The sequence below is a fragment of the Sinohyriopsis cumingii genome, chromosome 3, assembly GCF_028554795.1.
Source record: "Sinohyriopsis cumingii isolate HCF-2022 chromosome 3, ASM2855479v2, whole genome shotgun sequence".
NCBI classification, from domain to species: Eukaryota; Metazoa; Mollusca; class Bivalvia; order Unionida; family Unionidae; genus Sinohyriopsis; species Sinohyriopsis cumingii.
This window is the reverse complement of record NC_142963.1, coordinates 15,104,799-15,130,338: the sequence shown is the minus strand read 5'-3', so window position 1 is coordinate 15,130,338 and position 25,540 is coordinate 15,104,799. Positions and strand designations below refer to the sequence as shown.

At 38.3% G+C, this 25,540-nt stretch overlaps 1 protein-coding gene across 1 annotated transcript in view; it reads left to right on the top strand.

The window, feature by feature from the left end:
* LOC149802479 (uncharacterized) overlaps nucleotides 1-25,540 on the top strand; it is a 228,787-nt gene that overhangs the window by 83,293 nt on the left and 119,954 nt on the right. The window contains exon 9 of the mRNA XM_089951718.1: nucleotides 2,721-2,765. Coding sequence (XP_089807844.1) covers nucleotides 2,721-2,765 — 45 coding nt within the window. The remainder of the gene's footprint in view (nucleotides 1-2,720; nucleotides 2,766-25,540) is intronic.

Here is a 25,540-nt window from a genome sequence, read left to right as displayed (position 1 = left end):
ACAGTAGGTACAGTATACAATAGGTACAGCACACAGTAAGTACATCATACAATAGGCATCAGCATACAGTAGGTACAGTATACAATAGGTACAGCACACAGTAGGTACAGCATACAATAGGCATCATCATACAATAGGTACAGTATACCATAGGTACAGCACACAGTAGGTACATCATGCAATAGGCATCAATATGCAATATGTACAGTATACAATAGGTACAGCACACAGTAGGTACACCATACAATAGGCATCAGCATTCAGTAGGTACAGCATACAATAGGCATCAACATACAGTAGGTACAGCATACAATAGTTACAGCACATAGTAGGTACATCATACAATAGGCATCAACATACAGTAGGTACAGTATACAATAGATACAGCACACAGTAGGGACATCCTACAATAGGCATCAACATACAGTAGGTACAGTATACAATAGGTACAGCACACAGTAGGTACATCCTACAATAGGCATCAACATACAGTAGGTACAGTATACAATAGGTACAGCACACAATAGGTACATCATACAATAGGCATCAACATACAGTAGGTACAGTATTCAGTAGGTACAGCACACAGTAGGTACATCATACAATAGGCATCAACATACAGTAGGTACAGCATACAGTAGGTGCAGTATATAATAGGTACAGCACACAGTATGTACATCATACAATAAGTACAGCACACAGTAGATACATCATACAATAGGCATCAGCATTCAGTAGGTACAGTATACAATAGGTACATCACACAGTAGGTACGTCATACAATAGGTACATCATACACTAGGCACAGCACGCAGTAAGTACATCATACAATAGGCATCAGCATTCAGTAGGTACAGTATACTCTAGGTACAGCACACAGTAAGTACATCATGCAATAGGCATCAGCATACAGTAGGTACAGTATACAGTAGGTACAGCACACAGTACATACAATAGGCATCAACATACAGTAGGTACAGTATATAATAGGTACAGCACACAGTAGGTACATCATACAATAGGCATCATCATACAGTAGGTACAGCATTCAGTAGGTACATCATACAATAGGTACAGCATACAGTAGGTACATATTGTGGCATTCATATTAATGTAAGTGATATTAATCCTGAGAATATTAGGGCCCTTCTTGACAAAATCATCATGTAAGTCCAATCATTAGGGTCCTGTTCATATCAATCCTTTGAACATTAGGGCCCTGTTTATATCAGTCCTTTGAACATTAGGGCCCTGTTCATATCAATCCTTTGAACATTAGGGCCCTGTTCATATCAATCCTTTGAACATTAGGACCCTGTTCGTATCAATCCTTTGAACATTACTGCCCTTCTTGACAAAATCATTGTAGCTCTCTGTAAGCACATTCATATGTATTTCAGACCATCCATCCATCCATCTAATTTGATTTCAGCAAGAAACCCAAAAATAATTGTTTGATTGGAAGTAAATTTGATATTTAGATTTTAAACAGTTATTGCAGAACTTTTCTTCCCTGATAGCTTGTCTTTCTGACTTTGATTTCCATGGCATAAAGTGTTTGAAGGTGCGGGTGGCCAAATGTTCTAAAGCACTCACCTTTACCGATCACTGTCATCTCACTTCTGTTGGCATGAGTTGGAGTCTTGGGCTTGGCCAGTGTGGATATTCCAGTAGCTTCCTGTGGGTTGGTGGAACTTTCCAGGGTTTTCCCCAGGTTCTTCATCCACCAGTTATACTGGCTGCGATGTATAGCCTTTCTAATGCATTAAAACAAAAGCAAGAACAAAGTTTTTGAAGATTTGTTGGAGGTCATCCAGCCTTTGGTTTCCACAGCATAAAGGTTTTAAAGGTTTGTTGGAGGTCACCCAGCCTTTGGTTTCCACATCATAAAGGTTTTAAAGATTTGCTGGAGGTCACCCAGCCTTTGGTTTCCACAGCATAAAGGTTTTAAAGGTTTGTTGGAGGTCACCCAGCCTTTGGTTTCCACAGCATAAAGGTTTTAAAGGTTTGTTGGAGGTCACCCAGCCTTTGGTTTCCACAGCATAAAGGTTTTAAAGGTTTGTTGGAGGTCACCCAGCCTTTGGTTTTCACAGCATAAAGGTTTTAAAGGTTTGTTGGAGGTCACCCAGCCTTTGGTTTCTACAGCATAAAGGTTTTAAAGGTTTGTTGGAGGTCACCCAGCCTTTGGTTTCCACAGCATAAAGGTTTTAAAGGTTTGTTGGAGTTAAATTTGGTATGGAGCTTTCTACTGATGGGATGTTGAATGATTGTTATTGTGATTTTACACATTCCGTTGCATAATTTGCAAGAGTTACAGTTCCAGTTTGTTCCTACTGACCGATAAGACTTACAATTAATTTTCGTTTTTTTCATATTATGCCCTCTGATTACTCATCAGCCTTTGGAATGATTTTGATTTCTAGTATTCCATGTTGTCATGTAGAAGAGATGAGTTGTCTGATTACTAATCCTCCTTCCAACACAAGCTCCTCTGGCCCAGCGGTGTAGATTTTAGTGACCAGGGTATTTGCTTTGCACCTTTACTGTTGGTTGAAAATTGTCTGAATTCCTGCCATGGCATCAGAATACATTTTTAAAGAACCTCGCATGTTTTATCATTAATCTTTTTTTTTCAGCTGTATATTTTTGTTTCCTTACAGTTTTCTAGCACTTCATTGATTAAGGACATTTTATATGTTTGTCTTTTTTTTTGTTTCTAGGACAGTCCCCATCAGGATTTCAATTCACAGCTGGTATTGAAACAGGTACAATGGTGAAATAATACTTCGCTGATATATAGTTTTAATGTAACTCCTTGATTGGTTAATCCCATTCATTATTGTTATAATTAGTTCATATAATTTTTATTTTATGCTAGGCTGTGAATTACTTGATTTTCCAAGTAAAATAAATGTAGAAATTTACTGGAGCAAATTATGATGAAGAATTTCACTGTCATATCCATAACAAGATAAACATGACTTGAATTCAGATCCAGAAAGTAGTGAAGTTTTCTTAATTTTTCTTATTATTTCTTTGAATTGAGGAGGAGATTTGTGTCACTGTTTATATTTGTTGTGTGAATAATCACAAAACACTGCAGAACATAAACAGTCAACTGCAGGAAATCTTGTGAGATCTAGTAAGAAATATGCTGGTTCAATCAATTATAAGGTACATCTTACTAGCCAGTACATTTGAACAAAAAATAAAATGAAAATTTGCTTGCTTTGAGTGAACAACAGATGTATTTCACCTGTGATTATGCCACTTGTGAAAATAGTGAGTTTTTCATCCACTGGATGAAATATATGTTCTTCACTCATTTCAAGCAAACGTCCTCTCTGTATGCTATGTAAATAATTTGTTTTCTTTTGTAACATACCTGTTTTTGGTCCTAAAGGAAATAATGAGATCAGAGAGAGCATGATATTACCTGTTTTTGGTCCTAAAGGAAATAAAGAGATCAGAGATAGCATGGTATTACCTGTTTTTGGTCCTAAAGGAAATAAAGAGATCAGAGATAGCATGATACTACCTGTTTTTGGTCCTAATGGAAATAAAGAGATCAGAGATAGCATGATATTACCTGTTTTTGGTCCTAATGGAAATAAAGAGATCAGAGATAGCATGATATTACCTGTTTTTGGTCCTAAAGGAAATAATGAGATCAGAGATAGCATGATATTACCTGTTTTTGGTCCTAAAGGAAATAATGAGATCAGAGATAGCATGATATTCCCTGTCTTTGGTCCTAAAGGAAATAAAGATCTCAGAGATAGCATGATATTACCTGTTTTTGGTCCTAAAGGAAATAAAGAGATCAGAGATAGCATGATATTACCTGTTTTTGGTCCTAAAGGAAATAAAGAGATCAGAGATAGCATGATATTACCTGTTTTTGGTCCTAATGGAAATAAAGAGATCAGATATAGCATAATATTACCTGTTTTTGGTCCTAAAGGAAATAATGAGATCAGAGATAGCATGGTATTGCCTGTTTTTGGTCCTAAAGGAAATAATGAGATCAGAGATAGCATGATATTACCTGTTTTTGGTCCTAAATGAAATAATGAGATCAGAGATAGCATGGTATTACCTGTTTTTGGTCCTAAAGGAAATAATGAGATCAGAGATAACATGATATTACCTGTTTTTGGTCCTAATGGAAATAAAGAGATCAGATATAGCATGATATTACCTGTTTTTGGTCCTAAAGGAAATAAAGAGATCAGAGATAGCATGATATTACCTGTTTTTGGTCCTAAAGGAAATAATGAGATCAGAGATAGCATGGTATTGCCTGTTTTTGGTCCTAAAGGAAATAATGAGATCAGAGATAGCATGATATTACCTGTTTTTGGTCCTAAAGGAAATAAAGAGATCAGAGATAGCATGATATTACCTGTTTTTGGTCCTAAAGGAAATAATGAGATCAGAGATAGCATGGTATTGCCTGTTTTTGGTCCTAATGGAAATAAAGAGATCAGAGATAGCATGATATTACCTGTTTTTGGTCCTAATGGAAATAAAGAGATCAGATATAGCATAATATTACCTGTTTTTGGTCCTAAAGGAAATAATGAGATCAGAGATAGCATGGTATTGCCTGTTTTTGGTCCTAAAGGAAATAATGAGATCAGAGATAGCATGATATTACCTGGTTTTGGTCCTAATGGAAATAAAGAGATCAGAGATAGCATGATATTACCTGTTTTTGGTCCTAAAGGAAATAATGAGATCAGAGATAGCATGGTATTGCCTGTTTTTGGTCCTAAAGGAAATAAAGAGATCAGAGATAGCATGATGTTACCTGTTTTTGGTCCATAAGGAAATAATGAGATCAGAGATAGCATGATGTTACCTGTTTTTGGTCCTAAAGGAAATAATGAGATCAGAGATAGCATGATATTACCTGGTTTTGGTCCTAATGGAAATAAAGAGATCAGAGATAGCATGATATTGCCTGGTTTTTGGTCCTAATGGAAATAATGAGATCAGAGATAGCATGGTATTGCCTGTTTTTGGTCCTAAGGGAAATAATGAGATCAGAGATAGCATGATATTACCTGGTTTTGGTCCTAATGGAAATAAAGAGATCAGAGATAACATGATATTACCTGTTTTTGGTCCTAAAGGAAATAAAGAGATCAGAGATAGCATGATATTACCTGTTTTTGGTCCTAAAGGAAATAAAGAGATCAGAGATAGCATGATATTACCTGGTTTTGGTCCTAATGGAAATAAAGAGATCAGATATAGCATGATATTCCCTGTCTTTGGTCCTAAAGGAAATAAAGATCTCAGAGATAGCATGATATTACCTGTTTTTGGTCCTAAAGGAAATAATGAGATCAGAGATAGCATGATATTCCCTGTCTTTGGTCCTAAAGGAAATAAAGATCTCAGAGATAGCATGATATTACCTGTTTTTGGTCCTAAAGGAAATAAAGAGATCAGAGATAGCATGATATTACCTGTTTTTGGTCCTAAAGGAAATAAAGAGATCAGAGATAGCATGATATTACCTGTTTTTGGTCCTAATGGAAATAAAGAGATCAGATATAGCATAATATTACCTGTTTTTGGTCCTAAAGGAAATAATGAGATCAGAGATAGCATGGTATTGCCTGTTTTTGGTCCTAAAGGAAATAATGAGATCAGAGATAGCATGATATTACCTGTTTTTGGTCCTAAATGAAATAATGAGATCAGAGATAGCATGGTATTACCTGTTTTTGGTCCTAAAGGAAATAATGAGATCAGAGATAACATGATATTACCTGTTTTTGGTCCTAATGGAAATAAAGAGATCAGATATAGCATGATATTACCTGTTTTTGGTCCTAAAGGAAATAAAGAGATCAGAGATAGCATGATATTACCTGTTTTTGGTCCTAAAGGAAATAATGAGATCAGAGATAGCATGGTATTGCCTGTTTTTGGTCCTAAAGGAAATAATGAGATCAGAGATAGCATGATATTACCTGTTTTTGGTCCTAAAGGAAATAAAGAGATCAGAGATAGCATGATATTACCTGTTTTTGGTCCTAAAGGAAATAATGAGATCAGAGATAGCATGGTATTGCCTGTTTTTGGTCCTAATGGAAATAAAGAGATCAGAGATAGCATGATATTACCTGTTTTTGGTCCTAATGGAAATAAAGAGATCAGATATAGCATAATATTACCTGTTTTTGGTCCTAAAGGAAATAATGAGATCAGAGATAGCATGGTATTGCCTGTTTTTGGTCCTAAAGGAAATAATGAGATCAGAGATAGCATGATATTACCTGGTTTTGGTCCTAATGGAAATAAAGAGATCAGAGATAGCATGATATTACCTGTTTTTGGTCCTAAAGGAAATAATGAGATCAGAGATAGCATGGTATTGCCTGTTTTTGGTCCTAAAGGAAATAAAGAGATCAGAGATAGCATGATGTTACCTGTTTTTGGTCCATAAGGAAATAATGAGATCAGAGATAGCATGATGTTACCTGTTTTTGGTCCTAAAGGAAATAATGAGATCAGAGATAGCATGATATTACCTGGTTTTGGTCCTAATGGAAATAAAGAGATCAGAGATAGCATGATATTGCCTGGTTTTTGGTCCTAATGGAAATAATGAGATCAGAGATAGCATGGTATTGCCTGTTTTTGGTCCTAAGGGAAATAATGAGATCAGAGATAGCATGATATTACCTGGTTTTGGTCCTAATGGAAATAAAGAGATCAGAGATAACATGATATTACCTGTTTTTGGTCCTAAAGGAAATAAAGAGATCAGAGATAGCATGATATTACCTGTTTTTGGTCCTAAAGGAAATAAAGAGATCAGAGATTGCATGATATTACCTGGTTTTGGTCCTAATGGAAATAAAGAGTTCAGAGATAGCATGATATTAGGCTTAGGCTTCTCTTTGAAAAATAATGAAAATCAGATTTTTAAAAATTTGCAAGATGGATGCATCGGAATAGAATCTTTTATAAAAATCTTGTAAAATAATTCACCCTTGGGGTTAAAGTGAGTTCAGTTTGTTATTTTTATGGAAGAAAAGGTGTAAATAGCAATATAATACATGACACAGTAAGTAAATGAAATAATTATCTGTAAGATCAGGTATGTAAAACCAGTGAATCATTATAATCAAGAGACACTATTATAATGTGTTGTCATTCAAGTATGTAAAACCAGTGAATCGTTACAATCATGAGACACTGTTATAATGTGTTGTCATTCAAGTATGTAAAACCAGTGTATCATTATAATCATGAGACACTGTTATAATGTGTTGTCATTCAAGTTTGTAAAACCAGTGAATCGTTATAATCATGAGACACTGTTATAATGTGTTGTCATTCAAGTATGTAAAACCAGTGAATCATTATATATCAATAGACACTGTTATAATGTGTTGTCATTCAAGTATGTAAAACCAGTGAATCGTTATAATCATGAGACACTATTGTAAGGTGTTGTCATTCAAGTATGTAAAACCAGTGAATCATTATAATCAAGAGACACTATTATAATGTGTTGTCATTCAAATATGTAAAACCAGTGAATCGTCATAATCATGAGACACTGTTATAATGTGTTGTCATTCAAGTATGTAAAACCAGTGAATCATTATAATCATGAGACACTATTATAATGTGTTGTCATTCAAGTATGTAAAACCAGTGAATCATTATAATCAAGAGACACTGTTATAATGTGTTGTCATTCAAGTATGTAAAACCAGTGAATCGTTACAATCATGAGACACTGTTATAATGTGTTGTCATTCAAGTATGTAAAACCAGTGAATCATTATACAGTTGTACCCCTCTTAAACGGCCATCCCTACTGCACCGGGAAAGTGGTCTTATAAGATGGGTGGCCTTTCCAGAGGAGGACTAAATTTTTTGTGAGAAGTATATGTAATATACATACTAAGAAAGCTACATACTTCAAAGCAATTAATATCCTCATTTAATATCTTCGTTTAAAAGTAACATTAATTATTTAAAGGTTCTTCTTGTTACAATAATAGACTTTTTTCAACTGAATATACATTAATAGTTCTTATTCCTGGCATAAGGGTGATATGCGAGCAGGTATTGTTCACATGCACATTGCAAAACCATCCAGAAACATCATTTAAATTTTGGTACATAATTCTCTTTCCATTTGCTCTATTTTATCACTGCTGCTGAATAACCTCCTTACCGGTTATGACGTTTATTTGAGTCTTTTCTGCATAAATTGTTCTGCAAGTACCCCCTCCTCACCTCACCCGATGTCGAGTAGAATAACCGACTTTCTTCTAACATAATACGTCTCCGTTTACATGATGACATGTTAATGTTTGCTAATGATTTATTCAGACCTTGCTAACTTTATGCGATTTAATTATGCAGACGAAACTTTTTTCGATTGGATGAAATGCCTTCTTCGTAAAGGAAGCGATAAATGTGTTGTCAAATGATTTTTCGGTCTTTGTCTGGTACCCTGTTTTGTTCAAGGTTAAGTTCTCTGTGTGTGTTAATGCACAAAATTTATATTTAGCCTATGCTGACCCTGTTATGATCTTGACAATTATGTCCGGTTGTAATCATCAAAGAGAAGAACTCAACAGATCTGTGAAGTGAAGCCCAGAACTCTTTTGTAACATTGTTACGGCCATTTCCTGTAAACGTGGGGGTTTTATAGACAGTAATATTATAGTAATCTTACTGTAATATGTACTATAATCAACACTTTCAGTAACGGAAACTTTACATTGGGAGACATGTATCGACGATGGAGATAATCTAATTACTTACCTTATGTCGTGATATGAATTAATTATTGATTCTGGATACATTTGAGAAAAAACGTGGCCACTTGTGAGCGGAACATTTTAAATTTTTGTAGGGGTAATTTTGAATACAAACTCGTCAGTGCCAAGGGATTCTGTCCGTAAGAAGTGGGTGGCTGCTGGTCAGGAGTATGTTCAAGAGGGGGACTACTGTAATCATGAGAAACTTTTATAAGGTGTTGTCATTCAAGTTTGTGAAACCAATGAATCGTTTTAATCATGAGACATTATTAAAAGGTGTCATTCAAGTTTGTAAAACCAATGAATCCTTACAATCTAGACACTTTTGATGTGAGTGGATGAAGTAGTATTAACAGAAAAAGTTTGATTAGATATACTGGTGTTGGAGACAATTTACAATCATGAACTTGCTGCATTATGTTCATTGTAGTAATTACAGATAATTTATAATCATGGACTAGCATGCATGATGTTCATTGTAGTAATTACATGTACAGATAATTTATAATCATGGACTAGCATGCATGATGTTCATTGTTGTAATTATGGATAAGAATTTACAATTGTGGACTAGCATGCATGGTGTTCATTGTTGTAATTACAGATAAGAATTTATAATTGTGGACTAGCATGCATGGTGTTCATTGTTGTAATTATGGATAAGAATTTACAATCGTGGACTAGCATGCATGGTGTTCATTGTTGTAATTACAGATAAGAATTTATAATTGTGGACTAGCATGCTTGATGTTCATTGTTGTAATTATGGATAAGAATTTACAATTGTGGACTAGCATGCATGATGTTCATTGTTGTAATTACAGATAAGAATTTATAATTGTGGACTAGCATGCTTGATGTTCAATTGTTGTAAAATTATGGATAAGAATTTACAATCTTGGACTAGCATGCATGATATTCATTGTTGTAATTACAGATAAGAATTTACAGTTGTGGACTAGTATGCTTGATGTTCATTGTTGTAATTACAGATAAGAATTTACAATCGTGGACTTGCATGCTTGATGTTTATTGTTGTAGTTATGGATAAGAATTTACATTCATGGACTAAGGGACCCCGAGTAGCGGAGTGGTCTAAAGCGCTCTCCGTTACGGATCACTGCCATCCTGATGAAGAGTGCACCAGATTCATGTGAACTTGATCCAGTTCCAACATCACTGCTGCTTGAGTGCTTAGATCCAGTATTGCCTTCACTAACTGATGTTATTAATACCTCTCTCTCATCAGCTGAATTCCCATCATTTTTCAAAATTGCCATTGTAAAGCCTCTGCTGAAGAAACCAACACTAGACCATAACAATTTAAAGAACTACCGCCCAGTTTCTAATCTCCCATTCATATAAAAAATCTTAGAAAAGGCTCTATCCCAGCTTGTATCTCATCTGAATTCAAACAGTCTTTTTAGCAATGTACAGTCTGCATATTACCTTTGCCACACTACTGAAACTACTCTTCTAAAAGTAGTTAATGACATTCTTTCTGCTTTGGATAGCGGAAAGATTACAGTCCTCACCCTCCTTGATTTGTCTGCAGCATTTGACACAATAGACCATGATATATTACTTCACTGTCTCTAGCATGTATTCGGTATTCATGATGCAGCCTTACTGTGGTTCAAGTCCTACTTGGTCAACAGGACACAAATTGTGTCTGCAAATGGAATACAGTCCAGCCCAGTTAATCCATGTTGTGGTGTTCCACAAGGGTCTGTTCTTGGACCTGTTCTCTTCATTCTGTACACTCAGCTGCTTTCAAGTGTCAAACATCATCATCCAGTGTCTCACCAATTGTACGCTGATGACACCCAAATATACAAATCTAGCCACCCAACTGAAGTTGATGCTACCATCCAAGGTGTAGAGAGTTGCATTTCTGATGTGAAATCATGGATGACATGTAACAAGCTGCAGATGAATGATGATAAAACCGATGCCATTCTGATCACAACACAAAGACTTTCTCATTCACACCCTTTACCTCAAACAATAAATATCAGCAACACCAACATTAAATTCACACAATCAGTATGAAACCGAGGTGTTACTCTGGACAGTACTCTCACATTGCACCAACATGTCATGAACACATGCACGGCTGCATATCTTGAGCTGAGACGCATCAGCTCCATTCGCAAATATCTTTCAGTTGATGCCACTAAAACACTTGTGTGTTCATTAGTGCTTTCAAGACTGGACTATATGTAACTCAATTCTGTATGGTTCATCTCAATATCTACTCCAGAAACTTCAAAAAGTTCAAAATACAGCTGCTCGGATCATATTTAGAGTACTACGATCAGAGCACACCTCCCCGCTGCACTGTAGCATACACTGGCTATCCATTCGATCCAGAATCAAACACAAAATTTGTTCTCTGTGCTACGTTTCACTGACGGACTCTAGTCCAATATACCTATCCGACCTCACCCATGTGTACACACCAGCAAGATACTTACGCTCCTCTTCTGACAATCGTATACTCATTATTCCCACTATGAAAAGTCACATGGACAGCATTCTTTTGCATACCAGGGCCCAGCAATGTAGAATGAATTGCCCACTGAACTTAGACACAAAGACACAGTGATCCCATTCAAGAGTGCTCTCAAAACTCACTTATTTCGACTGCAAGAACAAACTTAAAGACCTAATAATGTTTCCTACCTTAAATATTCTCAGCATGTTTTTTATGTTTTCTAATTTCATGGTGTTTGTTTTTGTAATCATATCATTATATCTGTTTTTTATGTTATAGGTGTTGTCTAATGTTGTAAAACTCTTAGAGCTTCTAAAGATTAGGCGCTATATAAAGTCCTCATTATTATTATTGTTATTATTATTATTATCGTTATGAACTCACCTCTGTTTGCGTGGGTTCGAGTCTTGGATACAGCCAATGTGGGTATGTGAGAAAGCTTGCCAGCAGCTTCTCATGGGTCAGTGGTTCTTTCCGAGGGTTTTCCCAGGTTCTTCCTCCACTGTTAATACTGGGTGCCATGTATAGCCTATTGTGTGCTGAAAAAATGGCATTAAACCCTACAACAACAACAACAACAACAACAATTGTGGACTAGTATGCATGGTATTCATTGTTGTAATTACAGATAAGAATTTATAATTGTGGACTAGCATGCTTGATGTTCATTGTTGTAATTACAGATAAGAATTTACAATCTTGGATTCAGCCAATGTGGGTACGTGAGAAAGCTTGCCAGTAGCTTCTCGTGGGTCGGTGGTTCTTTCCGGGGTTTTCCCGGGTTCTTCCTCCACCATTAATACTGGCCGCCATGTATAGCCTATCGTGTGCTGAAAAATGGCGTTAAACCCTACTACTACAACAACAACAATCTTGGACTAGCATGCATGATATTCATTGTTGTAATTATGGATAAGAATTTACAATCGTGGATGAGCATGCATGATGTTCATTATTGTAATTAAGATAAGAATTCCTCTGCACAATTGTTCGAAGTAATTTTTTTATAATTGATTTTGCTCCAGTAAGAAATAGGTTTTATAACAACACTGTTCGAATAGTGTCTAAACCATGACTATTATTTCTAAACCCAGACTGAGTAATTAAGCATGACTAAGATATTTCTAAACCCAGTCATTTATAGACTATGTCTGATTCATTTATAGACCATGTCTGAGTCATTTATAGACCATGTCTGAGTCATTTATAGACCATGTCCAAGTCATTTATAGACCATGTCTGAGTCATTTCTTGACCATGTATGAGTCATTTATAGACCATGTCTAAGTCATTTGTCTGAATCATTTGTAGACCATGTCTAAGTCATTTATAGACCATGCCTGAGTCATTTACAGACCATGTCTAAGTCATTTCTTAACCATGTATGAGTCATTTATAGATCATGTCTGAGTCATTTATAGACCATATCTAAGTCATTTAGAGACCATGTCTGAGTCATTTATAGACCATGTCTGAGTCATTTATAGACTGACTCATTTATAGACTGTCTGAGTCATTTCTAATCCTTAAATTTAGTCTAAAGCATGTCCAAATTTATATTATACTTTTTGAACTTTTAGTTGGCATCATATAGACATTGTGCTGGCTTGCCTCTAAGCCATAATAAATCAAAATTTATCTGCAGATAATTTTTTCAAAACTTTCATCCCATTTAAAATGTATGGAAGGAAGTTTGATATGTTCTGTATAATATAGTTTGGGACTTGCTAGAATTGACATAGCATAATACACATCAAGATATATGCCAGTAACTGGAGATGTATTGGATCTGTGCCATTAGCATAATACACTATGCCATATATATATAATAATAATAATAATGAGGACTTTGTATAGCACCTAATCTTTAGAAGCTCTAAGCGCTTTACAACATTAGACATTTCTATAAGATAAAAAACATATGATATGAGAATATTTAAGGTAGGAAACATTATTAGGTCTTTAAGTTTGTTCTTGCAGTCGAAATAAGTGAGTTTTAAGAGCCCTCTTGAATGTGATCACTGTGTCTTTGTGTCTGAGTTAAGTGGGCAATTCATTCCATGTTGCTGGGCCCTGGTATGGAAAAGAACGCTGTCCATATGACTTTGTTTTTGTAGTGGGAATAATGAGTATACGATTGTCAGAAGAGGAGCATTAAGTATCTTGCTGGTATATATATATATATATATATATATATATAATATAATATATATATATATTGCACACACACACAGAGGACAGTATGACTTTGGGCTCCTTGAGTGTCCGAGTGGTCTAATGCATGTGAAGTGTCACCTATATTAGTTTGGATTCAAGTCTCAATGGGGGTATGTCAGAAGGCTTACTAGTAGCTTTACATGGATCCATGATTGTTCTCATGGTTTTCTCCAGGTTCTTCCTTCCCCAGATATACTGGCTGCTGTGTATAACCTATCTTGGACTGAAAAATGGCGTTAAACCCACAACAACAGTATGTCTTGTATACCTTACAGCATGACATGAATACATCTTACACAGTTCAGCATGATATGCATACATCCCAGGCCTGTCAACCTTTATGAACTGAGTGCAAGCCTTGTGGAAATGACCCTTAAATATAGACTTGAATTATAAAGCAGACATTGTAGAAATCAGACATAATTTTTCTCCATTTTAAAGTGGAATTCTGCTTTTCTCCTGACTTGAATCTGATTTTCTTGATGTAGTCTGTTTTTTTTATCAGCTCCGATCTGGTTTTTTAAAAACAGTCTGTTTGGTCCCATTCCGCAACGATCCTTGTAATGTATTCAGTCCATATATTAGTTAGCCCACGACTCTCATAAAGAATATTCTGATTGGTCAAAAGTTTAAATTCATCCAATTAATCTTCGTGTAATGGAAACTGATGGCAATGGAAAGAAGAAGTGTGCTTGCAAAAAGTGACGTCCCGAGTTGTTAAGAGAGACCATGACACAAGAAGTTTAGATAAAGGTTTAAAAAACATATGGAAATGGGAATGGCTGGAGTGAAAAGTCAACGGAAATTTAGTTGGTCAGTTTATAAGAAAACTGAATGCAAGAGGACTGGCATTTTTTGACCTCTGCTCTATGTTAATCAAGGTTGGAAGAGTTTGGAAAGGCACCTACAAAAGAAGCTGCATACAGAAAAATCGAAGCTCAGAAGGCATCTGGAAAAAGTGCACATAATTTCTATAAGAAGAAAGATTTCTTGCATTAGAGGACAGATGTAGCTCTCTATCAGAATATACACACTACATGTCAATAATACAAGCACCAGCTTGAAAGAAAAAAGGCTCTCATTGAGAAGGAAAAGAAACAATTGCACATTGAGCCAAAATAGTCAAAGAGGAAGGCTAAACAAATCTTTGCCAAAGCCGCAAAATGAGCTTTACTGGCATATCAACATCTTGTGTCCATTGGAGAAAAAGACAAGTGAATGTATGGGATTATTTGTATATAGTTAATTTACTTGAGCAGCAGAGGGGGCGAATCCGACATTTTGTCCAATCGTCATTTGGCTTAATTATTACTTTCTGCACTCAACGATCTAGTGTCGTCAGCGCCTGGTAAAAAAAAAACGACGTCGTCGTCGAGGGGATCGTCCGGACGTCATTTGGTTTAATTAATACCTTCTGCGCGTCGATCCCAGCGTCGTCAGCGTCCGGTAAGCACATCGACGACCGCGTCGATGTCATCGCCCCCTCTGCTGCTATGATCTTACAAACAGAGTGATCACTAACTCCTCCTCTTGCAGATCAATTAGGTTATTTGACTGATCGGTAAGTCTGAAATTAATTCTCGTTAAAAGCCGATTATGGCATCGCATATAGACCGGATTAATCGGACTCTCAATGATCAAAAATCCCGGAGGGGCTGTTGGTGAAAACGAATAAAGGATATACCCCTGTTGAGCTTGATTTGATTGCTTGGTATCCACCTGGTAACTCCCTTCGATAACATCACACACCAGATTGATTGCTATCACCGATGCAATATTTACGTTGTATGGAGCAATATGCCTACCACCATCTCCGTTATCGTATCTGAGGATAGTTGATGGGGGGGGCGTCCGCGGGTGGATTCTTAGGCCATCCTAGTGTGGTTCTTATTGAACTGTTATAAATATCAACCATATACCCCGGTGTGCTTATTTCAATCGTCGACGATAACGTCGGTTCATGAACCGTAATAGCGATTTTTGATTCTTTTCCTGTGATCGATTTTATCCTGCGTTGAAATTCCTTATTGATTTGTTCTATTTGGTATGACCCAGTTGGTATTGTAACCTCCTTCCAGTCTGGGGTTCCATCGGGTTTATTTGTCCATGCAAAAACCAGCGAGTTATTAGGTTGTTGTCCGTTAAATGCGTCCGCTCGGATATTAGGCCAACTGTGATATATTCGCAATTTTGCCAGCGCTATTTCCTTCACTGGAACCGGTGATGGAAAGTTCACACTGAATTCGGGTTTCGTTGATGTCACTGATATCATACTTGTTTGTACCGGAGTTGTGTTCTCCGCGATCCGCTGAAGCAACTGAAACCCTTCGGGGTTCAGCGACATTATTATTATTCGTTGTCTTTAGTGTCTAATTTCAGCAACCAGGTGGTTCCGGCTTCCAGTTAAAAATCCTCGATTTTTGACATCGCGGAGCTATACAACTGGACCATCGTGGAGAATTCAACATCGGATACGAACAAATTATCAATCGATAATGAGATCAACCCGGATAATTTCGAGTATGCGTCGGATACTATTTGATGTTTTACTGTATACTCGTTGAGTTTTTTCTGAAAACACGATGATATCTTTCTAGTGATTGCGTTGGCGACTCCAGCAACTGTTGTCATCGCGGAGACAGCGATTGGAACAGCGATCGGGGCTATCGTGGTCACCGTGGATAAAATAACACCGGTGCCAGCTACTATACCCGACACCGAGTACACGACCGCGTCGATGGCGGTTATTTTACGACGGTATTTTTTTATTTTTGCACGGTATTGTTCGGAAAGCGTTTTTAAGTTCGCGGAGAATTCTTTTGCGGTATCGAATCGATATTGATGTGACGTCGGTGATACCTCTGATTCAATTACCTTGGTGGTCATTTTATTCTAAAAGAGCTAGTGTTTTTAATTACTTAGATTCGCTACAAATTCCACATACCATGTGATGTTTGCCCGGGCTAAATTTCCATCAACGGCATAAATTGTAAACTGTTCAGTTGCGTTCTTGTCTATAATTGTTGATATTGTATTGTTAAACCCGGATGAACTCGACGATAATATATTAAACTGCATCATTGAAACCAGTGTCAATCGATAAATGCCCTTAACAGTTGCGGTAGTATTTACTGTATTCTGTGTAGGAGTCCAATCGAATGATCCATGCCGAATTGTGTATACTGTGTTGATGATGTTCTCATGAGGGATTTTTATTTTTTCGAATTGCTCTGCTACTCTCGGTAGTCCGTCTTTAATCGCTTCAACATCAGTTCCGATTATTTCTATTCTCCGCAAATTCGCGTCTATATTATTCTTGTTCGCTGCAACCCTAGTAATGAGTATATCTATTTCCTGTATATGCGCGTCCACATTTTTTTTGTTCGCTGCAACCTTAGTAATGAGTGTATCTATTTCCCGTGTATGCGCGTCCACATCTTTTTTGTTCGCTGCAACCTTAGTAATGAGTGTATCTATTTCCCGTGTATGCGCGTCCACATCTTTTTTGTTCGCTGCAACCTTAGTAATGAGTGTATCTATTTCCCGTGTATGCGCGTCCACATCTTTTTTGTTCGCTGCAACATCAGTTTTGACTGTTTCTATTCTCCATTCATGCGCGTCTATATTATTCTTGTTCGCCACAATATCAGTTTTGATCGTTCCTATTCTCTGTTCATGCACGTCTATACTTTTTTTATTCGCTACAATATCAGTTTTGATCGTTTCTATTTCCCCTGTATGCGCGTCTATATTTCTTTTGTTCGCTGCAACATCAAGTTCGATTGTTTCTATTTCCCCTGTATGCGCGTCTATATTCCTTTTGTTCGATGCAACATCAGTTTTGATTGTTTTTATTTCCTGTCCATACACGTCTATATTTCTTTTGCTCGTTGCAACATCAGTTTTGATCGTTCCTATTTCCCCTCTATATACGTCTACACCCTTTTTGTTCGCTTCAATATCAGTTTTGATTGTTCCTATTTCCTGTGTATGCGCGCTCATATTATTTATGATCATTGTAACATCAGTTTTGATTGTTTCTATTTTCCGTCCATGCGAGTCTACATTATTTATGATCGTTGCAACATTAGCGCCGATTATTTCTATTTCCCGTTCATGCGCGTCTACACTCCTTTTGTTTGTTGCAACATCAGTTTTGATTGTTTTTATTTCCTGTCCATACGCAGTGATATCATTTATAGTTGTTGTAATCTCATCCAGCTTGGTATTTTTTTTACCAAAGAATTTATCAAAGTTGTCATCGATCCTGTTAACATTTTTTCGCAACGTGTAAAATTGGCCCGACAGCGTTGCAAAATCCAAAATAGTATTCCTTATTGTTGTAATATTCGGTTCGGTTACCGTCGGGGTCCCGAAAAAACTAGCGGTAGTGAGCTGTATATCGGTGATAGATTTTTTCACCTCGGTGGCAGATTTTTTCACCTGCGCGTTGAGTTCGGTCACCGATCTATCCAACCTTATAAAACCGTCTTTGACTAATGTTACCGCCGATACATGTTCACCCGGTTTGAGTCGTCCGTCGCCGGTATACAACGCGATAGTGTCCTCGGCGGCATCACGCTGTCGTGTTAAAACATCATCCAGCGACACATTACTGGATTTCAATTTACCCTGGCGGTCTTGAAATACGACTATTTCACCTGGGTCAACACTGGTTAAATTCAACGTATCGGCGATTTCATCCTCGATTAGTTTTTTTATGTCATCGGTGGCGAGCGTTTCCGTGGATTCCTTCAGCGCCGAAACCGGTCGTCCCCAAATATCAATCATCGTTATTGTAAAAAAAAACGGCGTTTCTAATTAACCCGCCGGGCCTCTACGACCCCACTAGTGTATTCGTTTACAACCACATGAGGTGGTTTCCGCGATGATGAAATCGCCGCGAGTACGTTCAATACCTCACGGCCGCATATCGGTGGGTCACTTAACTGCTGTGTTGGCAGCGTGGAATAAAAAACCCGGGCTGAACACGTCCGGATATACCGCATAAACTCGTTCGGCGGGGCTAACCCGTATGAATCAAAATAGACGATCGCGCGCGGATCAATCGCGTACGCAACCCAATGAGTTCCCGCTCCGGAGGACCCATCGAGGTTAATTATGCCGGTTTCAATATTTCTTGGTGCCGCCGGTAATTGATCCCTCATAAAAACACCTCTGAAGTTTTTTATCGCTAGCGCGTTTGCGGCGTCTATTAAATCAAAATTAGACATTGGAGTCATAGACTCTTGCGTTAATAAACGGTTCCCGGTAGTCTTAGACCCTTTCCCGAATACCATGAATACGGGGTTCCCGGTAGTCTTAGACCCTTTCCGGCCACGGGTCGTTTTTTTTTGTAGCCTTTCCCGGTTGCCTTCTTCAATGCCATTCCCGCCGCGGTACCAACGGCTCCTAACGCCGCCGCCTTAGCCACTGCTGGTGCGGCCGCGGCAATCAACGCTGGAATCGCGGCTAACAGCGGAAATATCCCACCGGTCTTTTCCATGTTTTTAATTGCTGCGGCTGAAAAATCTATTTGAACACCCTTTTTATTCTTCATCGCATCATTGAAATGTTTTATTTGACGCGCCGTCAACGAAATCTTATGATTACCACCTGCCATCTGTGACGGCTTCAGCGTTATTGTGGTTCCGCATTGTTTAGCCGACTTTGATCGTAATTTCTTGACTTGACCATCAGTCAACTCTACACTGACGACACTATACGACATTTATTGTAAACGCGTTTGTGCTTTCAATTACATGTTTTCCACTGGCGCATCAACGATTCTCATTCGTCCACCAACACCTTCCAACAGCATTGATTTATCGCTGAGAATGACAGCAACCGCTCTATAATTAACACCACCCGGGGCTATACGAGCTCGGAAGTGTATATCAACGACGGATTGTCTCGTTAAATCAAGATGTTCCAGCGAAAAATAATAAATCGGATACAGCTTTTTAAAATCAAGTTGTGATATTTGCAAACCAGTGTCGACGTTTTGATCACGACCCATATATGACAGCAATCGATGATACACACGTGCGACATGGTTGTCGCCGTAATTAAGCTGTATATCCTCGGATGGTTCCTGTTGTCCGTTTATTCTCAGCGAAACATCCCTGACTCCTAATTGATCAAATATCATATGGCTGTGTTCTTGATTACCCAATCGTTCCCTATTCTGTAGCGCTATAAAAATATGACGCGGGGCTGAAACACCCTGTTTTGATGCTAGGTGCCATGTAAACGTATCGGCGACGTTATCCTCTTTAGCATCAGTTGTTACCGCTAGCCAACTCAACAACGATTTTCCTCCCTGTTCCATAAATGCTAACAATCGTGCTTCCGTGGTAACTGATGGAGTCAGCACCGGCATCCACAATGCCATTTTAGTTAAAATGACTTTACCGGCAGCGACGCCAGCAGCACGCCATATTGCATTGTTATCATCGCCCCTTCGCGTCAGCGCGATTGTATGCTTAGCCCCATAGATAACTTTTCTAACATTTCTGCAGAATCCAAATATGTGATGGAGTGGAATCGCGCATGAAAACTGTCGGCGTGGTCCTTGCAACATCCCTACTCGTGCTGCGAATCCCATATTGTAATTATTGTTAAGACTTTTCATAATATTGAACTCAGTGCCCGGTCTTGCTCTGCGGTCTGGATTGGCTGCTTCAGCTTGATCAGCAACTGCGGTATCTCTTTCCACCAGCACGTTGATGTACTGAATATGGTCAGCGTTATTAGTGGTGTCCTTTGCGAACATTATAGATGGGCCCGCCGATCTTGTATAATCATCCGAGTATCTCGCTAACCCAATTATCGTCGTTGCAACATCAACCTCGCGTTCTATTGATTCAATTTCTCGCCCGTCAATAAGATATCTGGCACTCTCAAATAACGCCATGATACCGTTGTTGACGAAGCCAACTCGAACACGATGGTCATCTGCGTATGGTGCATTATCGGCGGCATTTGTCACGAGTTCTCCCTCAATTTCGATAAACGCTTCACACGGCAGAAAGTATTTACTGGTATCTTGGACCTGAAGTTCAATTCGCGATCGTAGGTCGGGTTGCGCTGCATAATAAGAATAATATTGATAATCACGGACAGAATCATCCCTGCGCACTGGGGCGTCCATATCAAACGCGGGGTCAGCGGTTCGCGCAAACATTTTATTATTATTCATGTCGGTGTTTTCAATTGAAATCCATCAACGTCGTTTTCGTCGTAGACCACTCCCCGCTATCGCGTTCATGAGCGCGTTGGTTGCCGCATCGGCTGATGGCGAAGTCGCCAACGACGGAGTCGTCGCCAACGACTGAGTCGTCGCCAACGACTCTAATTTTTCTTCCACGGCGTTATTTATTACTTTACTGACATTTGCAGGCATCACTATCGTTGATGGCATCTGTTTTCTTTTTGAAAATCTCTTGGATTTCACCAATGACATTAGTTTGTCCCGCGCGGCTGAAAGCGCCTTTCCGGCAACATCTCCAATAGCACTAATACCCTTATCACGAATAACATCAATAGCCTTCATTCCTAATTGTTTGGCTAACGGTGCTACTTTTGGAGCCATTCTTGTAAATAACCCCGCAATGGTGCTACCGAGACCATCTCCATAGTACGCGCGGTAAACAGGCAATCGCGAGTTTACCACGTAGACGAGTACTGGTTTATCATGGTTGTAGTGTATGATCATCCTTATTAAAAACACCAGTTTTCCAATTAATCATCCACGAGCTCGTCTATGAGCGTTCGATATGCATTAATGTCCATAATACCGCCTGTAAATAACCGCTTGCAAATATCAGCGGCCTCATTGATTATTTCCGTAGAGTTATTTCCGGCTCGTTTTCCTCCGATTAGTACTTCCAGCCGTGATATATCACTGAGAACACTACCAGGACAGGCAACGCCGTAGGATTCTTTACCAACAGAGTATCCTTTTCCTTTTTTTGGTGTTATAATCTTAACTTCCTTGTGGAATGCGTCGTAATCGGATTTACTACGATGTGTTAATGCATCTTTATGTTTACTTGCTAAATACACTATTCTTGTCCAGTCCTTTAACGACTTTATATTTTTCTCGTAACCGCTATTGATATGCTTCTCATCTCGTATGCTCTTAGCAAAATTGTTGGCAGTAAAATTAATTAATTCTTCCCTGTTGCTGAAGTCTCTAATTTGATCTATTGTGCTCTTCTTGAGTACAATACGGGGTATATTCCTCTCTTTTTCTTCCGGTATTTCTTCTTCTGGTGTTTCTTCGGGTATTTCTTCTTCTGGTTCTTTCGCAGTAGCGCCTAGTTCTTCCTCGTCGGCCATTGTAACATAAGGTTCTTGTGGTTCGGTTATAGCGAGTGGTGGTGGCCTCCGTGTTGTAGCAGCCGCTATTTTTGCAGGGAGTGTTTCTAAAGACCTTTTTGTTTGTTTTGTCTCTGCCGCTATCTTTTCAAGCGCACCAAGAACGGGTACAGTTACCGCCGTAACATCCTTAGTCGCTTTAGTTACCGGGGCAAATAACTGTTCACTTCCAACAGCAAAATCAGTTTGCATTTGTTGTCGCGTTTGAAGTTTCTCTCTCACTCTGTCTCGTAACGGTATAAACTTTCTAAGCGCTGCTAGTCGCTCTCTGGCTAGCCGAGTAGTAAGTGATTCACCTACCATTATTGTAAATTGATCCGCAATTTTCTAATTTTCCGCCGAGTGTACCATCGGGAGCTCCACGGAGTTTTCGTCTATAATCCTTCTAATGTTTTTGATCTTACTAGAAATCTCCCGGCGTCGTTCATAAACACGTCCGAGTTTTTTTCGTATTATTTCAACGGCAGTGAATAGTCCAATGAATGCATTTGCGTCATTGTGGTACAGGTTCTCATTAATCGTATGTTGTAATCGTTTTATAAAAAAATACTCGCGGGCCAGGGTAAAACGCCCCCGTTTCGACTGTTCGTTAATAATCTCATAATCGGATAATATTTTTTCACTGTCGAGACCATCAGATAATTCAATTCCTTGATTTTTTAATTTTGAAATCTCAGTTAATATATTATTGATGTCTTGGGAATCCATATTCTTATAAACATCTTATTTCTAATATCAAAAATTTTAATAAAATTTAAGTTTAAAGTTTAATAAAATTATTGGGGTCATTTTTGACCCCGTTTTTTGTATGGACAGTACAATGCCGTAGATCTCCACTCGAGTGTTGTGGCAGATTGCAGGCATACATGGACAGTACAATGCCGTAGATCTCCACTCGAGTGTTGTGGCAGATTGCAGGCATATACATATACTTAATTAAGGATGAATATATTTACAATGAAATGATTGATGGATGATGGGACGACACAAGACAGCACAAACATAAAACGGCGGGGCGGAACTCTACGGCCAATTCAACCAATCAAAAGCAACCCAATTAAATTAACCCGGTTGCATGATTGTGAACAAAAGACAACCACACGCCCGGGTCAAGAGCGTGGGTTAGTTTTGATTAGTTGAATTGGCTTTCGAAAGCCCCAGGCTTATAACGAGTCAACTTATATATAAAGTGACTAATACAGCGGCGTCAGTCACAAGGTGTGTGTTAATTTGAATTCCCTTGAATCGTTGAATCCTTAAATACTTATTAATGGTGTTTCACGGCATTTAAATGAAACCAAATACTCAAATAAAACATTAAAAAAAAGAATACAGCTGTTAGATAACAGCGTGTATTTCATTAGTTTTCATCGTAAAATGATTAATTAATCGCAACATTAATTGGACTTCAAGGGACGTAACTCTTGTCATGCGACGCTATCACAAAACGAGTTATCTCCCTTTGATGTTATATATGAAAATCGAATTCTGTGAGTCGTCTTTTTTGAGATCGCTGTTTGATATACTCGTTCTGCTACTCTTCGTATTGAGGCGATACAAATGTCAAAATATTTTCCTGCCTCATTCATCGACTGAAATATTTTTTCCTCGTGAGTTGTTGTATCAAATGACTTTACGGGTTTTGCTTTCTTTGAGTATTTACCAGTTTCCCCTTTTTTGGTATTTTGACTTTGCGAGATAGCTTGCAAGTTTGTAAGAGAATTATCAGTCTTATTATTATTAATATGATCAATAACAAACCCATTCTCGATTAATCCGTTAAATGCTTCAAATACCGCCTAATGAACAAAATACTTCTTTTTTCCGGCACCAAACATCAAATATCCCTGATTATTTTTCCATCCAACCGGCTTCTTCAGTCTACAATTTCTAACAACGCCGTCGCGAGATGCCTCGTAATTAACAAACACAGGGTGAGGTCTGAACTCTTGGTCCATTTGTATAATAATACTACTTGTCTAATTCATTATTTGGTTTAATTATAAACCTTTCAATGTAGTCTTGAGGAGTTTTGATGATTTTGTCGGCGGTGGGGTCGATGACGGCGTTTTTTATTCGTTTATCGTAATAGCGTTTTAGTTCCCTGTATCGCTTTCCGCCACAATTGATACACAACTGCGATTTTCCTCTTACACCGACGTGACAAACCAAGCACGGGAGGGGGCCAAGAGAACCATTACGAACGCTTTGTAAATGATACCCGCAGAATTCACCTCTGCATGATTTATTGCACGGGTTTGTCGACCCAATCATCAACCATTTGCATTTATTCATTATACTATATTCTTTTATTTAAATACTTGTTTTAATTATATGGATGAGTTTGAGAGATTAGCAGTAATTAAGCCCTGGAAAAATATTAAGTTCAATCTCGATAGAGTCCTCAAGGACACACCAAAAGCGTTAATAAACGATAAAACCCTGTTGAGTAAAATACGCGATTGTATCAATGAATTCAAGCGTGATGGTGCATCTCATAGTTGGTCAACATTTCGAATTGATGGTGTTGTTGATGCTACCATGAACGACAACCGCGCAGCAACGATAATATCACAACTTGACGGTAAAAGGTATTTCTTCAGAGTAAAATTCATTGTCCGGGTGGAATCAGGCGATTGGATCATGCGTGATAAATTTGAACCAGTTCTCAGCGACAAGAAAACAGTCACTGTCAGCCGCGACTCCAAGCCGGGGTTGTTAACCGGAATTGACAGACCATACTATGAACGAGCGTATCCTGAAACAGCAGTTGTTTATGGAATATACCCGTTAAATAAGAAACCTGATATCGGAAAACTGAAACCGATGAAACAGTCAACTGGGATAAATTGTGTAGCAGAACGAATAATAGAGCATTTTACAAATGCATGTCGAGGAAACAAATTGACTGATTTACGACGTAGCAAAATCAACCAGTGGGAACTAACCGTAAAAGAGCGTGGAGCAACCATCAGCGACATAGCGAGATTAGAAACGTCGTTGAGATTTCCAATAACCGTTACAACAATAACCGGTGAAGTATTATACGAATCAAAGTACAAATCAAATGGAGCCCCAATCAAAATTATTGATCATAACGAACACGCATGGACGCCCGCGATCACAGTGTTTCCACGGGATAGAACAGTAAGGTATATACCCGAAGAATTCCTGGGAGAACAATTCTCCAAGGACGGTTTTCTCGCGGAGAGGAAACTATTTGATGCTATTGCCTACTTGTGTAAAAACGACCCTGTATCAGTGTGGTTACTTCGCAGCGCTGAAAACGATGCGGATACCTTTGATCAGTTTGTAAGACCAAACGGCGAATTATATCGCACTGAAGCATTTCACAACAGGATGAAAAAAACCGCCATGGAATTTGAAGAGCATGATGAACAACTGCTAACAAATTGTTTTACAATTCCATCGGTTGTAGCTCGTGTTGCAGCAAGGAAAAATGCGTGGAGACCAACGCGCAGGGAATTTCTACCGGATGTACAATCCAGTTGTTTGGAATACTATCACGGTGGACTATGGAACACTGAATACAACCGCGACGCTATGATCTCGGTTGATATGGTTGCCTGTTATCCAGCGAGTTTTCTCGGGTATGGATCCGCCGCTGAGTACTTTAGAC